This window comes from Martes martes (genome assembly GCF_963455335.1).
Source record: "Martes martes genome assembly, chromosome: 2".
Taxonomy (NCBI): domain Eukaryota; kingdom Metazoa; phylum Chordata; class Mammalia; order Carnivora; family Mustelidae; genus Martes; species Martes martes.
Genome location: NC_137889.1, coordinates 149862154 through 149878584, shown reverse-complemented (window position 1 = coordinate 149878584; position 16431 = coordinate 149862154). Strand labels below are relative to the sequence as shown.

The 16431-nt window shown below is 34.4% G+C and overlaps 1 protein-coding gene across 7 annotated transcripts in view; it reads right to left on the bottom strand.

Annotated features, from left to right (window-relative positions):
* CPEB2 (cytoplasmic polyadenylation element binding protein 2) overlaps positions 1-16431 on the bottom strand; it is a gene marked incomplete at its 5' end in the record, with an annotated part of 70194 nt that overhangs the window by 36194 nt on the left and 17569 nt on the right. For all 7 annotated transcript variants that reach the window (XM_080797521.1, XM_080797524.1, XM_080797526.1 and 4 more), the window contains one exon: positions 3568-3618. In XM_080797521.1, coding sequence (XP_080653647.1) covers positions 3568-3618 — 51 coding nt within the window. The remainder of the gene's footprint in view (positions 1-3567; positions 3619-16431) is intronic.

Sequence of the window (16431 nt, the reverse complement as noted above, 5' to 3'; positions counted from 1 at the left end):
TTTTTTAAGGAATGATCTTAAATTGCAGTAGTCATGCATTTATTTTAAATACGTATTTGTGTGCCACGAAAATCATCTTGGGTACACAAGGGACATGTGCACCGTACTTTAGGAAACACTGCCCAAGAGAGTCTTTTTGCTTTTGACCCAAATTTTGTTCCTATTATAGCTCCTTCCAAATAGTTCTGGTTTGGCTTCCTGCAATAACATGAAACAAACCTTCTTTGGTCACTATATATAACTTCCTTCACTTGAAAATATTGGTTACATCTTTTAATTTTATATTCTCCAACACTTTCATCTATTCAGGGGACATGAATGTATTCTTTCAAAGTCATTTTAAAGTCACCTTTCATCATCACCCACTGCCACAGCTGTTCTAAACACTTTACATAAATGAATTTCTTCACATCTCAAAACAATCCCCCTGATGCAGGAAGCATTTTTATCTACTTCTGACATAAAGAACTGAGTTAAACTGAAGTTAGGCAAACTGTCCAAGGTCACATAGCTAGTAATAGCAAAGCTAGATAATCTAGCTCCAGAGCCTGTAGTGCAAACTACGGTTTTTTCTTTCTCTTTAAGTTCAGTTACCCAACATATAGTACATCTTTAGTTTTTGATGGTGTTCAATGACTCATTAGTTGTATACAATACCCAGTGCTCATCAGATCACGGGGCCAACTACTGTTAACTATCGCTAAACCACCATTAAAAAAATACTGATCTATAATTTATTATCAAATATTGATTTTCAAAGTCAATAATATTTGCTATGCTTGTTGGTTAAGTAATACAACTTACTTAATCAATTGCTAATAGTGAGTTTCAATCTGTGAACATGTTAAAAAATAATAATTTTAAAAGTCTATGTAATGAGATGCTATAATATCTGTCATCGATAATATTTAATAATAACAGTACAGGTGAGGGCTTGGTATCAATATCACTTAATTCCCATATTTCCTAGGGAGATAATATGCTACGAATATAGTTAAATTACAAGAATTAAAAGCAGCTCAAGGGAAATTTTCCCTTACTATTTATTGCCATTTGCCTATTTCTCTCTTCAATAACTTAGATGTCTATCAAAAAATTACTTAAATCCTTAATATTCAAATACCTCCCTACCCTATAAATATACCCAATTTCCTGATCCCTGCTTCCCCCTTAACAATGATCCCAAATGAGCAAAATACTTTTTTTTTTCTCTTGGATCAAACTGTCCTTACTGACCTAAACATATTTTGATGTCCTAGTTTCATTATCTTTTCTCTCCCCTAGTCACTTGCCAGAAAAAGTTCAGAATATCCAGGACAGCTTACTGTATCGAGTATGTAATGTGGCCCCAGAGTGGCAGGCTATGAAGAGTGCTCACATAATGAAAAAAGCAGATTTGTCCACAGGATTCAACTCCTGCCTGAAATAAAATATTCTTGTGTCTACTATGTGATGAAAGACCTCTAACCTAACATCTAGGCTAATTAAGAAGGCTTTTCTCAAGTGATAGAATCAATTAATTTAATAATATTTAGTGTAACCATGGGGCACCTGAATGAGGTGTCTGACTCTTGGTTTTAGCTCAGGTCATGATCTCAGGGCCCTGGGATGAGCCCTGGATGGTGCTCCTGCTCAGCAGGGGGTCTGCTTGTCCCTCTCCCTCTGCCCTCCCCCCACACCCCACAGCTCATGCTCTCTCTCTCTCAGAGGTAAGTAAATAAAATCTTTAAAATAATAATAATAATAATAATGTCGTTTTATTTAGTGTAGTCAAAAGTGTAAGTTGTAAAAATAGTGCAGCTTCTAAGTTCTTTGCTCACATATAACTGATGTATTCTATTGTGATTACAATATACTTCTGAATCGCCCTAGTGTACTATGCATAAAGAAATCTCAGAACATCTGTGAATGATCTAACAGTCTCATACAATAGCACCTTCTTTCATATGGATCATAACAGAGTATGAGAAATATACATATTCTATTTTTTCCACTGAATTGCTTTTTTTAAAAGTTACAATAGAAATGTGAATGATCTTTATCACACAGACTGTCCCAAAAGAAAATTATTTAAGGAAGTCAGGATAAACATATAGTTTATATTGTTACCTAAACCCATCATTACTTTATGAATCATGTCATGAAGATAAAAATTACAACCCATTTTCAGTTTGTAAATTCAATTTCAACACTATAAGTTTTCAAAACAGATTTAGAGACCAGCTACTGAAATGGCATGTTTTTTTTTTTAATTCCACAGTAGAAAGAAGTTGACTGAAGAAGTACTGGAATGCAATTTCTAGTTAAATCTTTCTGGTCAAAGTCTATGTAAGCACTATAATTCGCTGAATTCATGCATGTGGCCTGCTGGACTGTTGAAAGGTCTAGCCCAGACATGGCTTCAGCCTAGAAAGCACAGTCAGGCCCCAGGGTGAGAACCTTGACAATTCAACCTCTAACCATCCTTTAAGATCCTAACATATAACCCATTGGTTATGTTAGACTAAGCTGGCATGTGGTGGGCAATGCATTATGTAACAATCCAATTTTAAATGAACCAATCAATCACATCACCAGACACATTGCTTTTTCAGCTTTTCTTTCATTCCAAAATCCTATCTCCCCTGACAATCTCCCAGGTAGCCTGGACTTTATTCCCACTTTCCTGTCACTACAGTCTTTACTTAGTATTAGTTCACACAGTCGAGCTTTACACTGGCCTTTTTTTTTAGACTTTGTTCCCTAACTTCACTGCCATCTGTTCTCAACAAAGCTTTAGTTAAAATAGAAGAGCCAAGCCATTCTAATTGTATAATTATGTATTTTAAAGTACTATCTCTACTCTTCCTTCTTCCTACTTCCCTCTCTTTATCCACCCTCTTATTTAAAAATACCTTTGTGAAGGATATTTTCATCCTTCCTGTCTACTCCCACAGTCATGGATGTGCTAAGTACTGTGACTCTGAATACAGTGTTTGTCCAACAGAAAGAAAACAAACTTTAATGAAACTTTATTTATCCTGTTTCTAACTCTGGTGAAGTTCATAGTGTAAACTTTCTAGTTAGAATAAATTAAGTCAGTGTGAGCACCATATTTGCAAAGAATCACTAGTATATTCACTCCTTGGTTAACATAAGCACCAGTACTATACTAGGTAACAAGTTCTATGTACTTTGCAAACATCATCTCATTTAATTCTCATAATAAACCCTAAGATTATTATTCCCATTTCATAGAAGGGAAAGTAAGGTTCACAGAAGTTACTGAACAAGGTCTCACCACAAACTAGAAAGCCAGTATTCAGACTCAGGACTCTCTCCAAAGTCTGTGATCAATGAATTAAATCACGCTGTCACAAATACACTACAATGACTGCTCTGACAGCCAGAAAACATTCAAACTCATAATTCTGCTTTCTGCACAGAAATTGTAGCAGTTATAATTTATTTTTATACTTATAAAATAATTAACTTCTGTGTATGGGGAAGGTATAGAGAACCATGTACTCAATCATATTTGCTTATAAGAGTCAAATTGGAAAAATAAAATGTTTTTATAAAACTTACCATTTAACATCAACAGATTATCAGTTCCTGGATGTGGATAGCTCAATCGACCTTTAAAAAGACAGGAAAAGAAAGTTTGAAGATTATGGAGCTATTTGAAAAAGCAAAAAAAGACAAGAGGGATAGGGAGGAAATTACTGACCACGGCATATTTCTTAAATTAAAAAAAAAGGAATTTCTTAACTCAAAACATATTAACCCAAATCATCTTTGAAATATGAAAGCAAAACGCAAAACACCTAACCTTAGTTCCATCATAAGAGCACAATATGACTTAGGAGCAATGCCCAGAGAATAAAGCCTATTTGTTTTCTGAGATGTAAAAACAATATAGGTATCCAAACTTAAAAAAGGATGTAAACATTTTTTAATATTTTCAAAACTGTTTAAAATTATCTCCACAGCTTTCTTTGTCCAAAAATAAAATCTGAAGAAAAGGAATTTATATTCCTAACCAAAAGACAACCAAAATATTAAAATAAAAAAATGAGCAACAAAACTCATCACAACTTGTCATTAATTCAGTATGATTTTATATATAGTTGTATTTAAATAAGGATGTTTGCGGGCACCTGGGTGGCTCAGTTGGTTAAGCAACTGCCTTTGGCTCAGGTCATGATCCCAGGATTTCGGGATCGAGTCCCACATCACGCTCCCAGCTCCACGGGGAGTCTGCTTCTCCCTCTGACCTTCCCCCCTCTCATGCTCTCTCTCACTGTCCCTCTCTCAAATAAATAAATAAAAATCTTAAAAAAAAATAAATAAGGATGTTTGATGAAAACGTCTTCAACATACTATTATAAGTGACATTGCAAATTTAACCTGTTCAAAGTTTATAACTGATCTAAAAAATTTTAAAAAAAGGAAAATATTAAAGCTTAAGAGTACAGTAGCCTAGTCCTTCCTTTGAGCCATTCTTCATTCAAGAGTTTTGCACTTAATACATGCAGAAACGATAGCAGTACTGCAGATTGCTATGGAAAGTAAAAAAGGCAAGTCTGAACATACTATGGGGCTCATTCAGCATTTCTACATCATAGTGCTTGACTGTATGCCAAAATCGAGGATCATCATTATTTTTAGCCCATTAAAATAGAAGACTTTCCTCTAATGCCTGAATCTCTGATGGACTTTTAGAAAGGTCCATTAAAATCTATTGAGAAAACAACTAAAATTAAATGTCTGTGCGATGGCACATCGGCAGCTTTCAGCACAGCCCTTTAAAGACTCTGACAGTTTGGGATGAGATGCTGCCAGAATAGTGACCAATAAATATCCGAATGAATCTGACATGATTAATAAGGAGTACAGATTCACCGCATCTACCTTGACCACCTCAGCAAGCACTCTAAACTGTAAGACCCTGTATTACACCCAAACATCCCATACAAAATACAGACTGTCTGTTAGGGTTTTGTTTAAATTATGAAGCTAAAAAATTCAGTCATCAGCCAATGAAGGAGATAATCCAATTCTGACATTAAAATACACATATTTTATATATACATATATATATATATATATACACACACACACATATATATATATATATATATACACACACACACACATATATATATCTCCATACACACACACACACACACACACACACTTCATCTGGGCTCTAATTAAACTGTGGCAGATTCCGACTCAACGTAGTGAAACAAAACAAATGTTACTGTTCTTTAAAAGACAACTGACCACTTCTTATTTACTCCTGAATTTCACGCAGCATAACCTCAGTTAAATTAATAAAGTCATCATACTCTAAAAATACGCAAATATGTTTATTGTTGTAATACTTCAGTATGCAGTGAGAAAGAAGGCAGCATGTACAAAAGGTACAAGATACAAAGAGGGAGAAAGCAGACCTTTTCTAAACTGGACTTCAACAGCACAGAGCATTACTTTGTCTGAACTATTACAGCTTATTTTGGAAATATGCCTATTTCTAAACATCTTGTTGCAGATGACCAAATTTAGAGAGCAATTTAAGGCCATGAAAAAGTACTGTTATTTTTGACTTGAGATTGAAAGTTAAGAACCCTATGAAAGTGGTAGCCTGTATTGCTATATCCACTCTAACAAGTTCGTTAAGTCTTGTATACCTACAGTGTGTAGGATGCTGAGGACACAACTATGTGTTTGCTTATGATGTGGTACGAAAGACAGGAACAACTTCAACAGAATCTGCCAAGTGTTAAAAGAATCATGTACAGTATGCTATATAAAAAACAAAGGCGTATTTAACCAATTAGGGACTCGGGCAAGACCTTCTCAAGAAGTAAAGTGAGCAAAGCCTTAAGCCTGGCTCCGTTTCAAAAGACACTCAACTTTCAACTGCCATGTATTTATCCTCCAACAGGTTCAGTGTTTGCTTTACCTACCCCAAGACACAAGAAAGAAGGCATTTTCATTGCTTATAGCCTTTTGACTTCCTGGCTCTGAATGGACTTAAAAGGAATACCTTATGTAAAAAGTTCACAAGGTAGATACCTTTTTGCAGGATGTATATTTGTATATATGTTCCAAAATATAGTTCTCCAAATAAGAAAATCTCTCAATATAACTAATCAAATACTCCAAAATGAAATAAGCAAACTCAGATTCATTTTTCAATTATCCAATCCCTTTTCCTCTAACATAGCAAAATATCAGTACATCTTAAGTAACTTTTACAGTTCATTTTACCTGGGATAGTACTAAAATTACTATAACTAAGAACAAGATAATTTATAGAAATAACTAAAATTTGAGAGCTTACTCTGTGCTAAGAGCTTTTCTAAGTTCTTTACAACCAATTATTTAACCCTTACGGCAATCCTGTGAATTAGGTACTATTATCTTCTTCTTATCATAGATGAAGACGCTATGACATAAAAGGTTTCAAAATTCGCTCAAGGTTACATGGTTGGCACACAGCACTGGTAAGACATGACCCCTGGGCAGAGTGGCTCCATACTCTCAATCACGATCTTGTAATGACTTCCCAGTTGATAAAATAATACAGAGAAAGGTATGTATGGTTGGTCATAGGGCAAATTGTTATCCTAAATCCATTAAAGTATTCAGAGAGTGACTATGTAGTATATGATAACTTATCCTTTAACACAGAAAAAAAATCACATTGCTGTAAAACCAGTTTCTCCCTATTATCTAAAAGCCCTGTGGAACAGAGGCTTCCAGTTGTACACTAACCGCTGTACATGTCAATAATAGGAACCCCAAATCCTACCGAGGCTCAGGGATGCCCAGAGTTAAAAAACTACATTTTCCAGAACTCCTTGTAGTTAAAGCATGCCCATGAGAGTAAGACCTAGCCAGTGGGATGTAAAACAAAACTGGTGTGTGCTGTTTCTAGGAAAAATCCCTAAAAGGGAAGATCTTCCCTTCCCTTTCCTTTTTTTTCTGCCTGCTGGGATGCAGATGTGATGGCTAACCTGGATCAGCAATGCTACATTATGAGGCTACAGCTGGGTGGTAAGGACAGCAGATCACAAAGACAGGTGCCTAGATGCAGGAACATCACACCACTTCTATGGGTGTTATGTTTTTGTAAGAGAAAAAGACTATCTTGTTTAAGCTACTTAGGTGTTTTCTATTGTCCCAGAAGAACCTACCCTTACAAATAAAGCCCTGTAGCCTAAATTTATGCAAACTGAATTTTAGGTAACTAAGTTATTATTTATTATTGTGAAAATATGATATAATAATTTCATGATGGTTTTAATATATCTATTAATGGATATCTACTCTTAGCATTTCTTTCACATTGATACTATGAAACTTAAAAATAGATACTTTTGGAAAATATATATTTATTCTTAGGTGTCAGTGAGTAACTACAGGACCTATACTATCTTAAAATTTGCCTTATTAGTCTATTATGGTTTTAATTATCTGTATAATACATAAATAAGAGGCAATTCATGTTGGCCATTTTAAATGTATAATCAAGCAGCAAAAAAATCAGAAATATGACAACTGCATCCAATTATCACTTATATAGATGAATTATCATTACTAAAACATAAAGCAAAGCATTATTTAAAGACATGCAATAACTTAAGCCAGCACTAAAGAATATTTCATATATATTTAAGTTCCTTCTCCAAATTACCTACCTACTCTCAATTAAAAAACTTAGAAAATAGAGATGATAAAATAATACACTACTTCTCTTAGGATTTAAACATACTTTCACAACTGGAGAAATGTGAATCAGAAAGGAGAAAATGAAGCAATCACTTTCTTAACATCTCTTAATGTTTATATAGGCTCAGGTTGAAAGCCCAGTAACAAGCGAGCTCTAGTACCCTATTTGCTAAAGCATCATATTTCCCTTTCCAGATACCATATACTCTTGGTTTGTTCTCACTAGCTACTCCTGAAATCCTCTTTGCTATGTCTTCCTCCTCAACTTTTAAACACCGAGGGCCAGTATTCACTAGTGGGACTTCTCTTTCTACACGGCCTCCCTAGGTGATGTTGTCTACTACCAAAGCTTCATGCATCATTATCTAAGCAGATGACTCCCACATTTATATCTCCAACTGCAACCTTTCACCCCATACTTTTCCAGACTAGCATTGAGCTCTGTCTTCCTTCCATATGGATGCTCATCCCCAAACCCTGGGTTACCTCTACACTTCATTCTGTGTAATCTGTGTACAAATCCGTCAACAAATCCTGACTGCTCTATTATAAACACAGACCTGGATTTTATTGCTCTTCATCACCTCCTTCTTGGTTTCCCAAGCCCACATCATTCTTATCTCTTCACAGAGTACTAGAATAACCTGACAGTCTAGTCTCCATTCAGCAGACCCCATGATGCCTTTAAAATCTAAATGAGTTCATGTCCTTCTATTGCTCAAAATGCTCTCATGCTGGCCCCTCATCCTCTACCATTCTAACCACACTGGCCTCTCAGCTATTACTCAAACTTGCCAGGCATATTCCCATTCCAGGATCTATTTCCTCTTCTATTTAAAATGCATTTGTCCAGATATGATCAAAGCTGTACCTCTCCCTTCATTCAGGTGTTTTAAAAGATGCCATCAGAGAACATTTTAAAATAGCAGCTTCTTTCTCTATCCCTTGACACTATAATTTTTTTCTTCGTAGCTTTGGTTCTTTTTGTCTCTATCCTTCACTAAAACTGAAGATCCATAAGGAGAGGACTTCATCTTTTTTATTCTCTACTGTATTTCTAGCATCTAAAACAGAGTCTAGTACACAACAGGCCCTTAAGTATTTGCTAAATGGTTGAATGAAATATCTCATTGTATTATGCAACCCATGAGCTCAATCAAAAGCTTAGTACTAAGTACGTGTTTGTAGGTGGGGCATGGAAGCATGTTCTCTCAGTAAATGGAAAAATTATACAATTAAGTTTTTATTAGTTTATTTTTCTAAACTCCTTAAGAATGAAGAGAGGGAGAAAGATAAGTCTTGCTTTTTGCTCTGTCAAGATAAACTCCCTTCTCCACAAATATTTTTCTTTAAAGAATACATCTAAAACATGACCTCCAAAGTTCCAATATTCACAGTTAATGATGCCAACTCATTCCTCATCAGTGATGATAAAATTACTAAAGAACAATGTCACGCATTCTGCCAACTCCTTTTAACAACAAAAAAATTAAATCACATATTAGAATCATAAAGATATTAGGGTAGAATTAATATTAAACCAAATAATGAGAGGCAGAATGGTACAAAGTTTAAAGCACAAACTCAAGAGTCCAACTATTTAGTAGCACTGAAACTTGGACAATTATTGTTAGTAAGCCACCAGAGTCACCCAACTGTAAAATAAGAGTAAATATCTACATCTTAGCTGTGAGAATGACATATATTAATACGTACATGTAGAATCCTCAGACCAGTGTCTGGCTGTATCAAGTATTCAATAGGTGATATGCATCATGTTTTACATTATGTGTATACATGTGTGTGTTCATTATACACATGAACAAGTTATACAAATGAAAAGATCAAATATTTCCTTCTTACATGCTTTAAATATAAAGCACTATTTCCACTAGTTTGGTCATCTCTTCTAATATTTCTTCATTTTCTACATTTTACCTGTATTTCCAAATCTAGTTAGAAAGAAAATGGTTCACAGAAGTCTGGTAAAATCCACTTAGAATGTGGTCATTACCAACCTTGAATAACTCCAATCTCTGTTCAGATCCAAGGGGCAGGACAGTCATTCCTGACCTCATTCCCAAATCTCAATGCATGCCTCATAAAAGCCTAAGAATAAGATCATACAAATGCAGAAAAGACCCTTAGATCCAAAGTACCAGATCCCAAGAGAGCAAAAGAATCATTCCTTAATAAAAGCCACCAATCTAAGTGAATTTTCAGGAAAATTAATCTAGTTAACTCTTAAAGCAGGGTCCCAACATAAATTTTTTTTTACTAAATTATTTACAACTTTTAAAACTTTTATCGAATCAATACTAGAAAACATACTAAGAAACACTAAGGAATAAAAAGTATCAAAAACTTGTTTCAAGTAAAGTATAACCGCAAAAGAATGACAACAACAAAAGCCTAAACTTAAGTCATTAATCATCTGCTAAGATAATGTATCACCATAAAGTTATTATAATAAAACAATTAAGATATATGTAATTAATATTAAAATCAAGTTGAACTAACTAATGGTTGCAAAACTTTAAACTGTGACACTTTCATAAATGAGAATAATATTAAGAATAACAAATGGGCAATCAAGCATTGCCAGTGGCAGTATAAAGTGGCATAAAACTTAAAAATAAGCTGGCAATATATGTCTCTAGAGCCTCAAAAACAAACGTATTAAGTCTATTTTTGGAAATAAAAACAGAAAAAGCTCACTGATTTTTATTTAAAAATTTGAAATACCTAAATTTCCAATTGTAGGGGAATGGTTACACAAACTATTTTAAATGCATGTAAATAATTTTTTAAAAAGTCCTAAATAAATACTGATGAAAAGTAAGAATTACTATAGAAAAATGTTTAATCGTTCAACCAATAATTTATTTAGCCCTTTCTATTTTTTTGGCACTATAATTAATGCTGATTCAAGATATAGCAAAAACAAAGGTGTTCATGGCTCCCATGACACAGTATCATGTGAGAGATATGTACGTTGAAAAAAAGCTACTGAATCAAGAATGAGCAAGGTACTCCATTTAAAGAGTATGATTAACAATCTTTTACAGAGTAATCCACTAATGACTAGAGAGTGTTAGGGAGGCTTCACTAAAGAGATAGGTAGACTAGGGATTATAGAGATTTCCAAAAGAACATGGTGGTCTGAATGCACGTGTGCATTTTTGTTTCTTTCTGAAGCCCCTAAAATGACAGTACAGAAGTTTTAAAGAGGCATAACTTCATCAGGACAAAGAAAATGAAGCAGGATCACAGAAGAACTGCCAATAAATTTTTGGAAACTGTGAACATGAATGGTTGAGTGGTCACCTACCTTTGTAGACCAGAAATCACTGACAACACTGAAACCTAAACTGGTGTGAATATGGGAAAACTACCCAGAAACAAGCTGTTTACTGTAATAGATAGCTGGAGAGGTTCAGAAATAAGAAGCTCTAGTTCTCACTGACAGTAGATGTGCAGTAGAGAATCAGAGAGACACACGGACCTCCTCTTCGGCTTTTCTAAGGCAGCTAGAAATGAGGTCTCTAACTCCCAGGCATAAGAATGGAAGACATATATCCAGTGTTCATTTCCCGAACCCAAAGAAAAGACCTATATACAGACTTGGAGAGTACTACCTTGTTGGCTTATAGCAATGCTTACTAATTTATAAACCCCAGCTATATACACAGAGCTTCCAATCACCATTTTTGTGTCTTATCTTTAAAAATGAACAGACAGGAAAGGATCATAAGATATTTGATGAACACCTCCAGCATGAGTAGAAGAACAAAACCAAACAAAAAGAAAAGAGGAACTCAGAAGTATAAACAATACAAGGAAATGGAAAAATAATCTTCAGAAACTACAATATAGTGTTCAAGGACAAGCATACCAGAGAAAAGGTCTGTGAAAAGTTCTGTGAATTTTTTTTAAAGAGGGTCTTAGAAGTTCTTCAGAGAAAAGTTTTGAAATGCAAAACAACAAAAGGGCTGAATAATAATAAATGAGGAAATGTCTTCAAAAGCAAAACAAAAGATAAAACAATGAGAAACAGAAAAGCCGAGGAGTATAGGAAGTTTACAGGAACAGCAATTCCTGAAAGAGAAATACTAAAAATAGAAGGGAAGAAATTATCAAAACTACCAAAAATGTCCAAGTACTGAAAGAAACAAATCTCCAAATTAAAAAGATCCAAAGACTGGGGCACCTGGGTGGCTCAGTGGGTTAAGCTTCTGTCTTTGGCTCAGGTCATGACCTCAGGGTTCTGGGATCCAGTCCCGCATCAGTGCTCTGCTAAGCAGGGAACCTGCTTCCCCTCCACCCCCACCTGCCTCTCTGCCTACTTGTGAGTTCTCTGTCAAATAAATAAATAAAATATTTAAAAAGAAAATAAAAAGACACAATGAGGGGTGCCTGGGTGGCTCAGTGGGTTAAGCGTCTGCCTTCACTCAAGTCATGATCCCAGGGTCCTGGGATGGAGCTCCAGGTCCATGGGCTTCCTGCTCAGCAGGGAGCTGCTTCCCACTTGTCCTGTGCCCCTCCCAGCCTTGTGTGCCTGCTCTTACTCTCAAATAAATAAATAAATAAATAAATCTTAAAAAAAAAAAAAAAAGACCCAATGGATGTGCAGTGAAGGAAATAAAAAAATGGAAAGAAGGAAGAAAGAAATGAAGGCAGGCAGTCTCCTTCCCCTGCACACTGGAAGATCCATATATCATTATTATGAAATTTCAGAACCACAGACATGAAAATATCTTAAAAGCTTCCAGAAAGACAGACAAAAAATTTAAAAACACAAAATGAGGCAATCAATCATACAAATGAACAGATTTAAGAATGGTAATACACTTACAGTAACCATGTAAGATAAAAGACAATGAGGTCACATTTTCAATATTCTCGCTCGATTACCAATATGTAGCTCCACATCAGCCTATCATCTTACATAGTACAATAAACATATTTTTATAGATATGAGATATAAAATGTATGTCCCACCTGAAGGAATACTGTAAGAAAGGCCCAATAAAACAAAAGTATAGAGCATTAAAAAAAGACTATGGAGATCATGACAGGGATTCCAGAGGAAAAAGGTACTCCCAGTGTTATGGAAGTCCCACAGTGACAGTTATGAAAGGCTGCAAGAAGGATGCCTTCAATGGCAGGAAAACTAAGAAAATAAAATCAATCTAAGATTATTTGAGGTTTTCAGATATACTGAAAGAAGCTTCAGGATTCTACTGATAAATTTTGGGATGAATTAGTGACAAGTACTTTGATATCAAAGCAATCAAACCAAAAGAGACAATTATTAATTCCAGGAGAAAGATATAAGGGGGAAGTTACATTATGATCAAAACATATGAGGTTCATCTATGAATATTTGAATTGTCATCCCAATACACCTAATTTAAACCAAAATGGTCCATAATCATTTTGAGAGGACAGAGCAGGGTAAGTGTTGGGGGATGGGTAAGCCAAAGTACAGAGTCAACAAATAATACCTAAATTGTAGGAGATTTATAAACCTAAGCATATTATTTACAAATAATTACAGGAAGCATCCATTAAAAAGAAAGTTGAAAGTAGCCACCTCTAAGGAATGGGAATCTGTAGCAAATAGAGAAAAGATGATGACTTCTATTTTTCGTTATATAAGCCTTATGGCACTACTTGACTTTTTAACCTAGGTACCTATATTTTTTAAACCAATTTTTAAAAAAAATTAACCAGGTTTGAGGACTGATAAAGATTTGATTATTGCAAGTAGTTTAAGTTTATATGTAGAAAAAGAAAAGAGTAGAAAATTATATACCAAATTATCAAACATGGTTACTTTAGTTTGTGGAAATAACTGATGATTGAAAAAAATTTTTTTCTGGTTTTCCCAGATTTTCTTTAACGGACATGTGTTACTTTTTTTTGTAATAAGAAAACGAACATTTAAAAAAGATCCTATAAAAAAGTCCTATACTCTGGAGGGAAAACCTTCGTTAGAGAGTCTCAGATGCCCTTCAAATACTATAAGCAATTAAAATCCATAAGCCTAATTATCTCAAGTATTCATTTTTATCATGACAAATTCTATATAAAATATATTTCTTGTTTTGTTTCCAATTTAAAAGTAAAGTTATAAGCCCATAATAAAGTCCCAATGAAGATTTGTGGTAAAAACATGCTTTTAGTAAACCCATATATGCTCTGAATAAATAACTGTAATTTTTTAAAAAATGCATTGTGGCTTCTGATGGGTTTTAGTTTAAAAAAAAACAAAACAAAACTGCAGCTTGTTGTAACTCAAATTGTTTAAATAGTCAAAACTGTCTAGAAGAAATAACAACTCAACTATGTTTTCAAATTTAATAATACTGTTGCTAATTATGTAAAAATAATATTGTTGCTAATTACCTACTGTTGCAACTACCTGAGAAGAAATATAAATAAAACTTCAAACTCTCTTTTCAGGATGCCATACTTCAAGTAAGTTTTCTAAAACAAGTACTTTTACAAACACATTTTCACAATTTCCTTTTCAATCTGCAGGCATTCTCACTGACTGCAAAGATAAAATCTCGAAAATTGTACTTTCCATAAGATGTTGAGTAGCTGGAGGATAAAATATTAAGATTATCAGGCATATGACAATAGTGATCATCTTAAAGTCAAAATAATTTAACAAAATGTACACGGTTTCTATATAAATGATTTATTTCAAAGTTGTTAATGACTTTTTTCTTATTTATCAAAGATCTGTGGTCTACAGGAAAAATAAAAAGCACAGGGGAAAGAATATGTAAATTTGACTCCTTTTTACAATAAAAGGAAAGATTTTCTTTAAAGACTGAAAGCACATACAGTAATCCCTCATCTTTTTTTGAAGATATTCTATTATACATGATTTTCATTTATACTTTCTAGCACTTATGAAAATTCTGACTACAGGAAACACAAGTGGGCTGACAAAAAATAAAATTAGTTCTGAGAGATGCATTCCTCTCTGCCAGAGAATCAGTGAGGTCAGTGTATGAGGAACTTAAGAGAACAGACATAACTGCTTGGGCATATATACTACTGGTATGAGTTTTATTTTGTACTTTGTTGTATTTTAATAAATATCATTAAAGCTTTTACAACTTTTCATAGATCTCTTTGATCTTGTTCCCCTATTCCAGAGTTTCTCTAAGTATGCTACTTATACAACCTGGAGTGCACAGTCTCTTGGAGTAAGGTCCTGAAACCTAATAAATATGCTCTTAGAGTTTCAGAATCTCTGCCCAGCTTGAAAGTTAAGTTCTAAAATGTAAATTCTCACACCACGGACTTTTAGAAATATATACAAGTTACTCTGTGACTTTGTACTTCAAATTTACATTAAGGCCAGCTGAAGAGAATCAGAGGGAAATGAATAGAAGAAAAGAGGCAAGAATTTATTTGATGCTACGGCAACCAGTTATTGCCTAACACAGAAGTAATTCCTTATTTTCTCAGACGTTATCTTCCTTAAAATAGCAGGGATTCTACTTCAGGAGTCTTGGAAAACAAAAGTTTAGCAATCAAGTAATAAAAATGATGCTAAACGCACAAAAATACATAGTAAACAAAAAGTTTTAAAGGCATCCACTTTTAAACATGTATTGGCATAAGATCATATTCAATCCATTTTCCTGAATTCCTTTAGATTGTTCGGGGAACATTGGTAAAGTCATTGTGACTTGCTAAAACAGATCTTTCTAAGAACTCTTACATCATGGGATTTCTACAGTTTTCTTTTTTTTTTTTTTTAGTTGAAATTAAGTTTTTTTGTTTACTCTTATACTTTTGGGGGGTATGCAATTTTTGGTAAAAATGCTTACACAGTAAGACCTTTTTGCAAATTGCTGAGGGCAGGGAGGGAAGAGAGTTTAACAATAATCACTGTCTTGTTCTTTTGTTTAAAGCACAATGAACTGACCCACACATACATAAAAAGATCACAGATCATTTAACATAGGTATTCAAATACAAAACTGCAATATCACAAAGCATGATTTACTTTAACCATTAAAAGAATACATATTTGTTCTTCCTTTGAAAGGAAAAATATTTGCCAAGAATGAAGACAGTCATCAGAAAACAGGATGTTAATGGCAAGAAACCACTGCAAAATAAATAAAACTGATCAGTATGGTTAATACTAAGGAAAGCATAGACTGGTGTGTTAGTGTTTCTGATCTGGAGCAAAAGACGGCACGTGTTCCCTAAGGCTGGCTGAGCAATTACATCCCATCAGCACTGGGCAGCCCTCAAGCTATGCCAGGACTTGTCTGCTTTCAGTTCCTCCAAAGTGACGAGTTCTTCCATGATCCCTGGCCCCTTTGTCTAGTTGACACCTTCCCCCAATATTTTTTCATCTTTGTGCTGTTCAAGCTTCAGGTCTTAGCTTACTTTACTCCACAGATAAATTAAGTACTCCCCTCCCCTTACATATTACCTCCCTAAGCACCTTATCATCTCACCCCACAGCACTTCTAACACTCTGTGGTTAGAGGTATGGATTTTACGTATATAGATATTATATAAGTACATTACATGTATATATGTATATTATACATATGATAAGGTCCCTCTTTCCCTAGTAGGCTATAAATCCCACAAGAACAGAGACTATGTATGTTTTACACAATTACAGCCAAGGTCTTGGACCCTGCCTGGTATAAAAGTGGACAC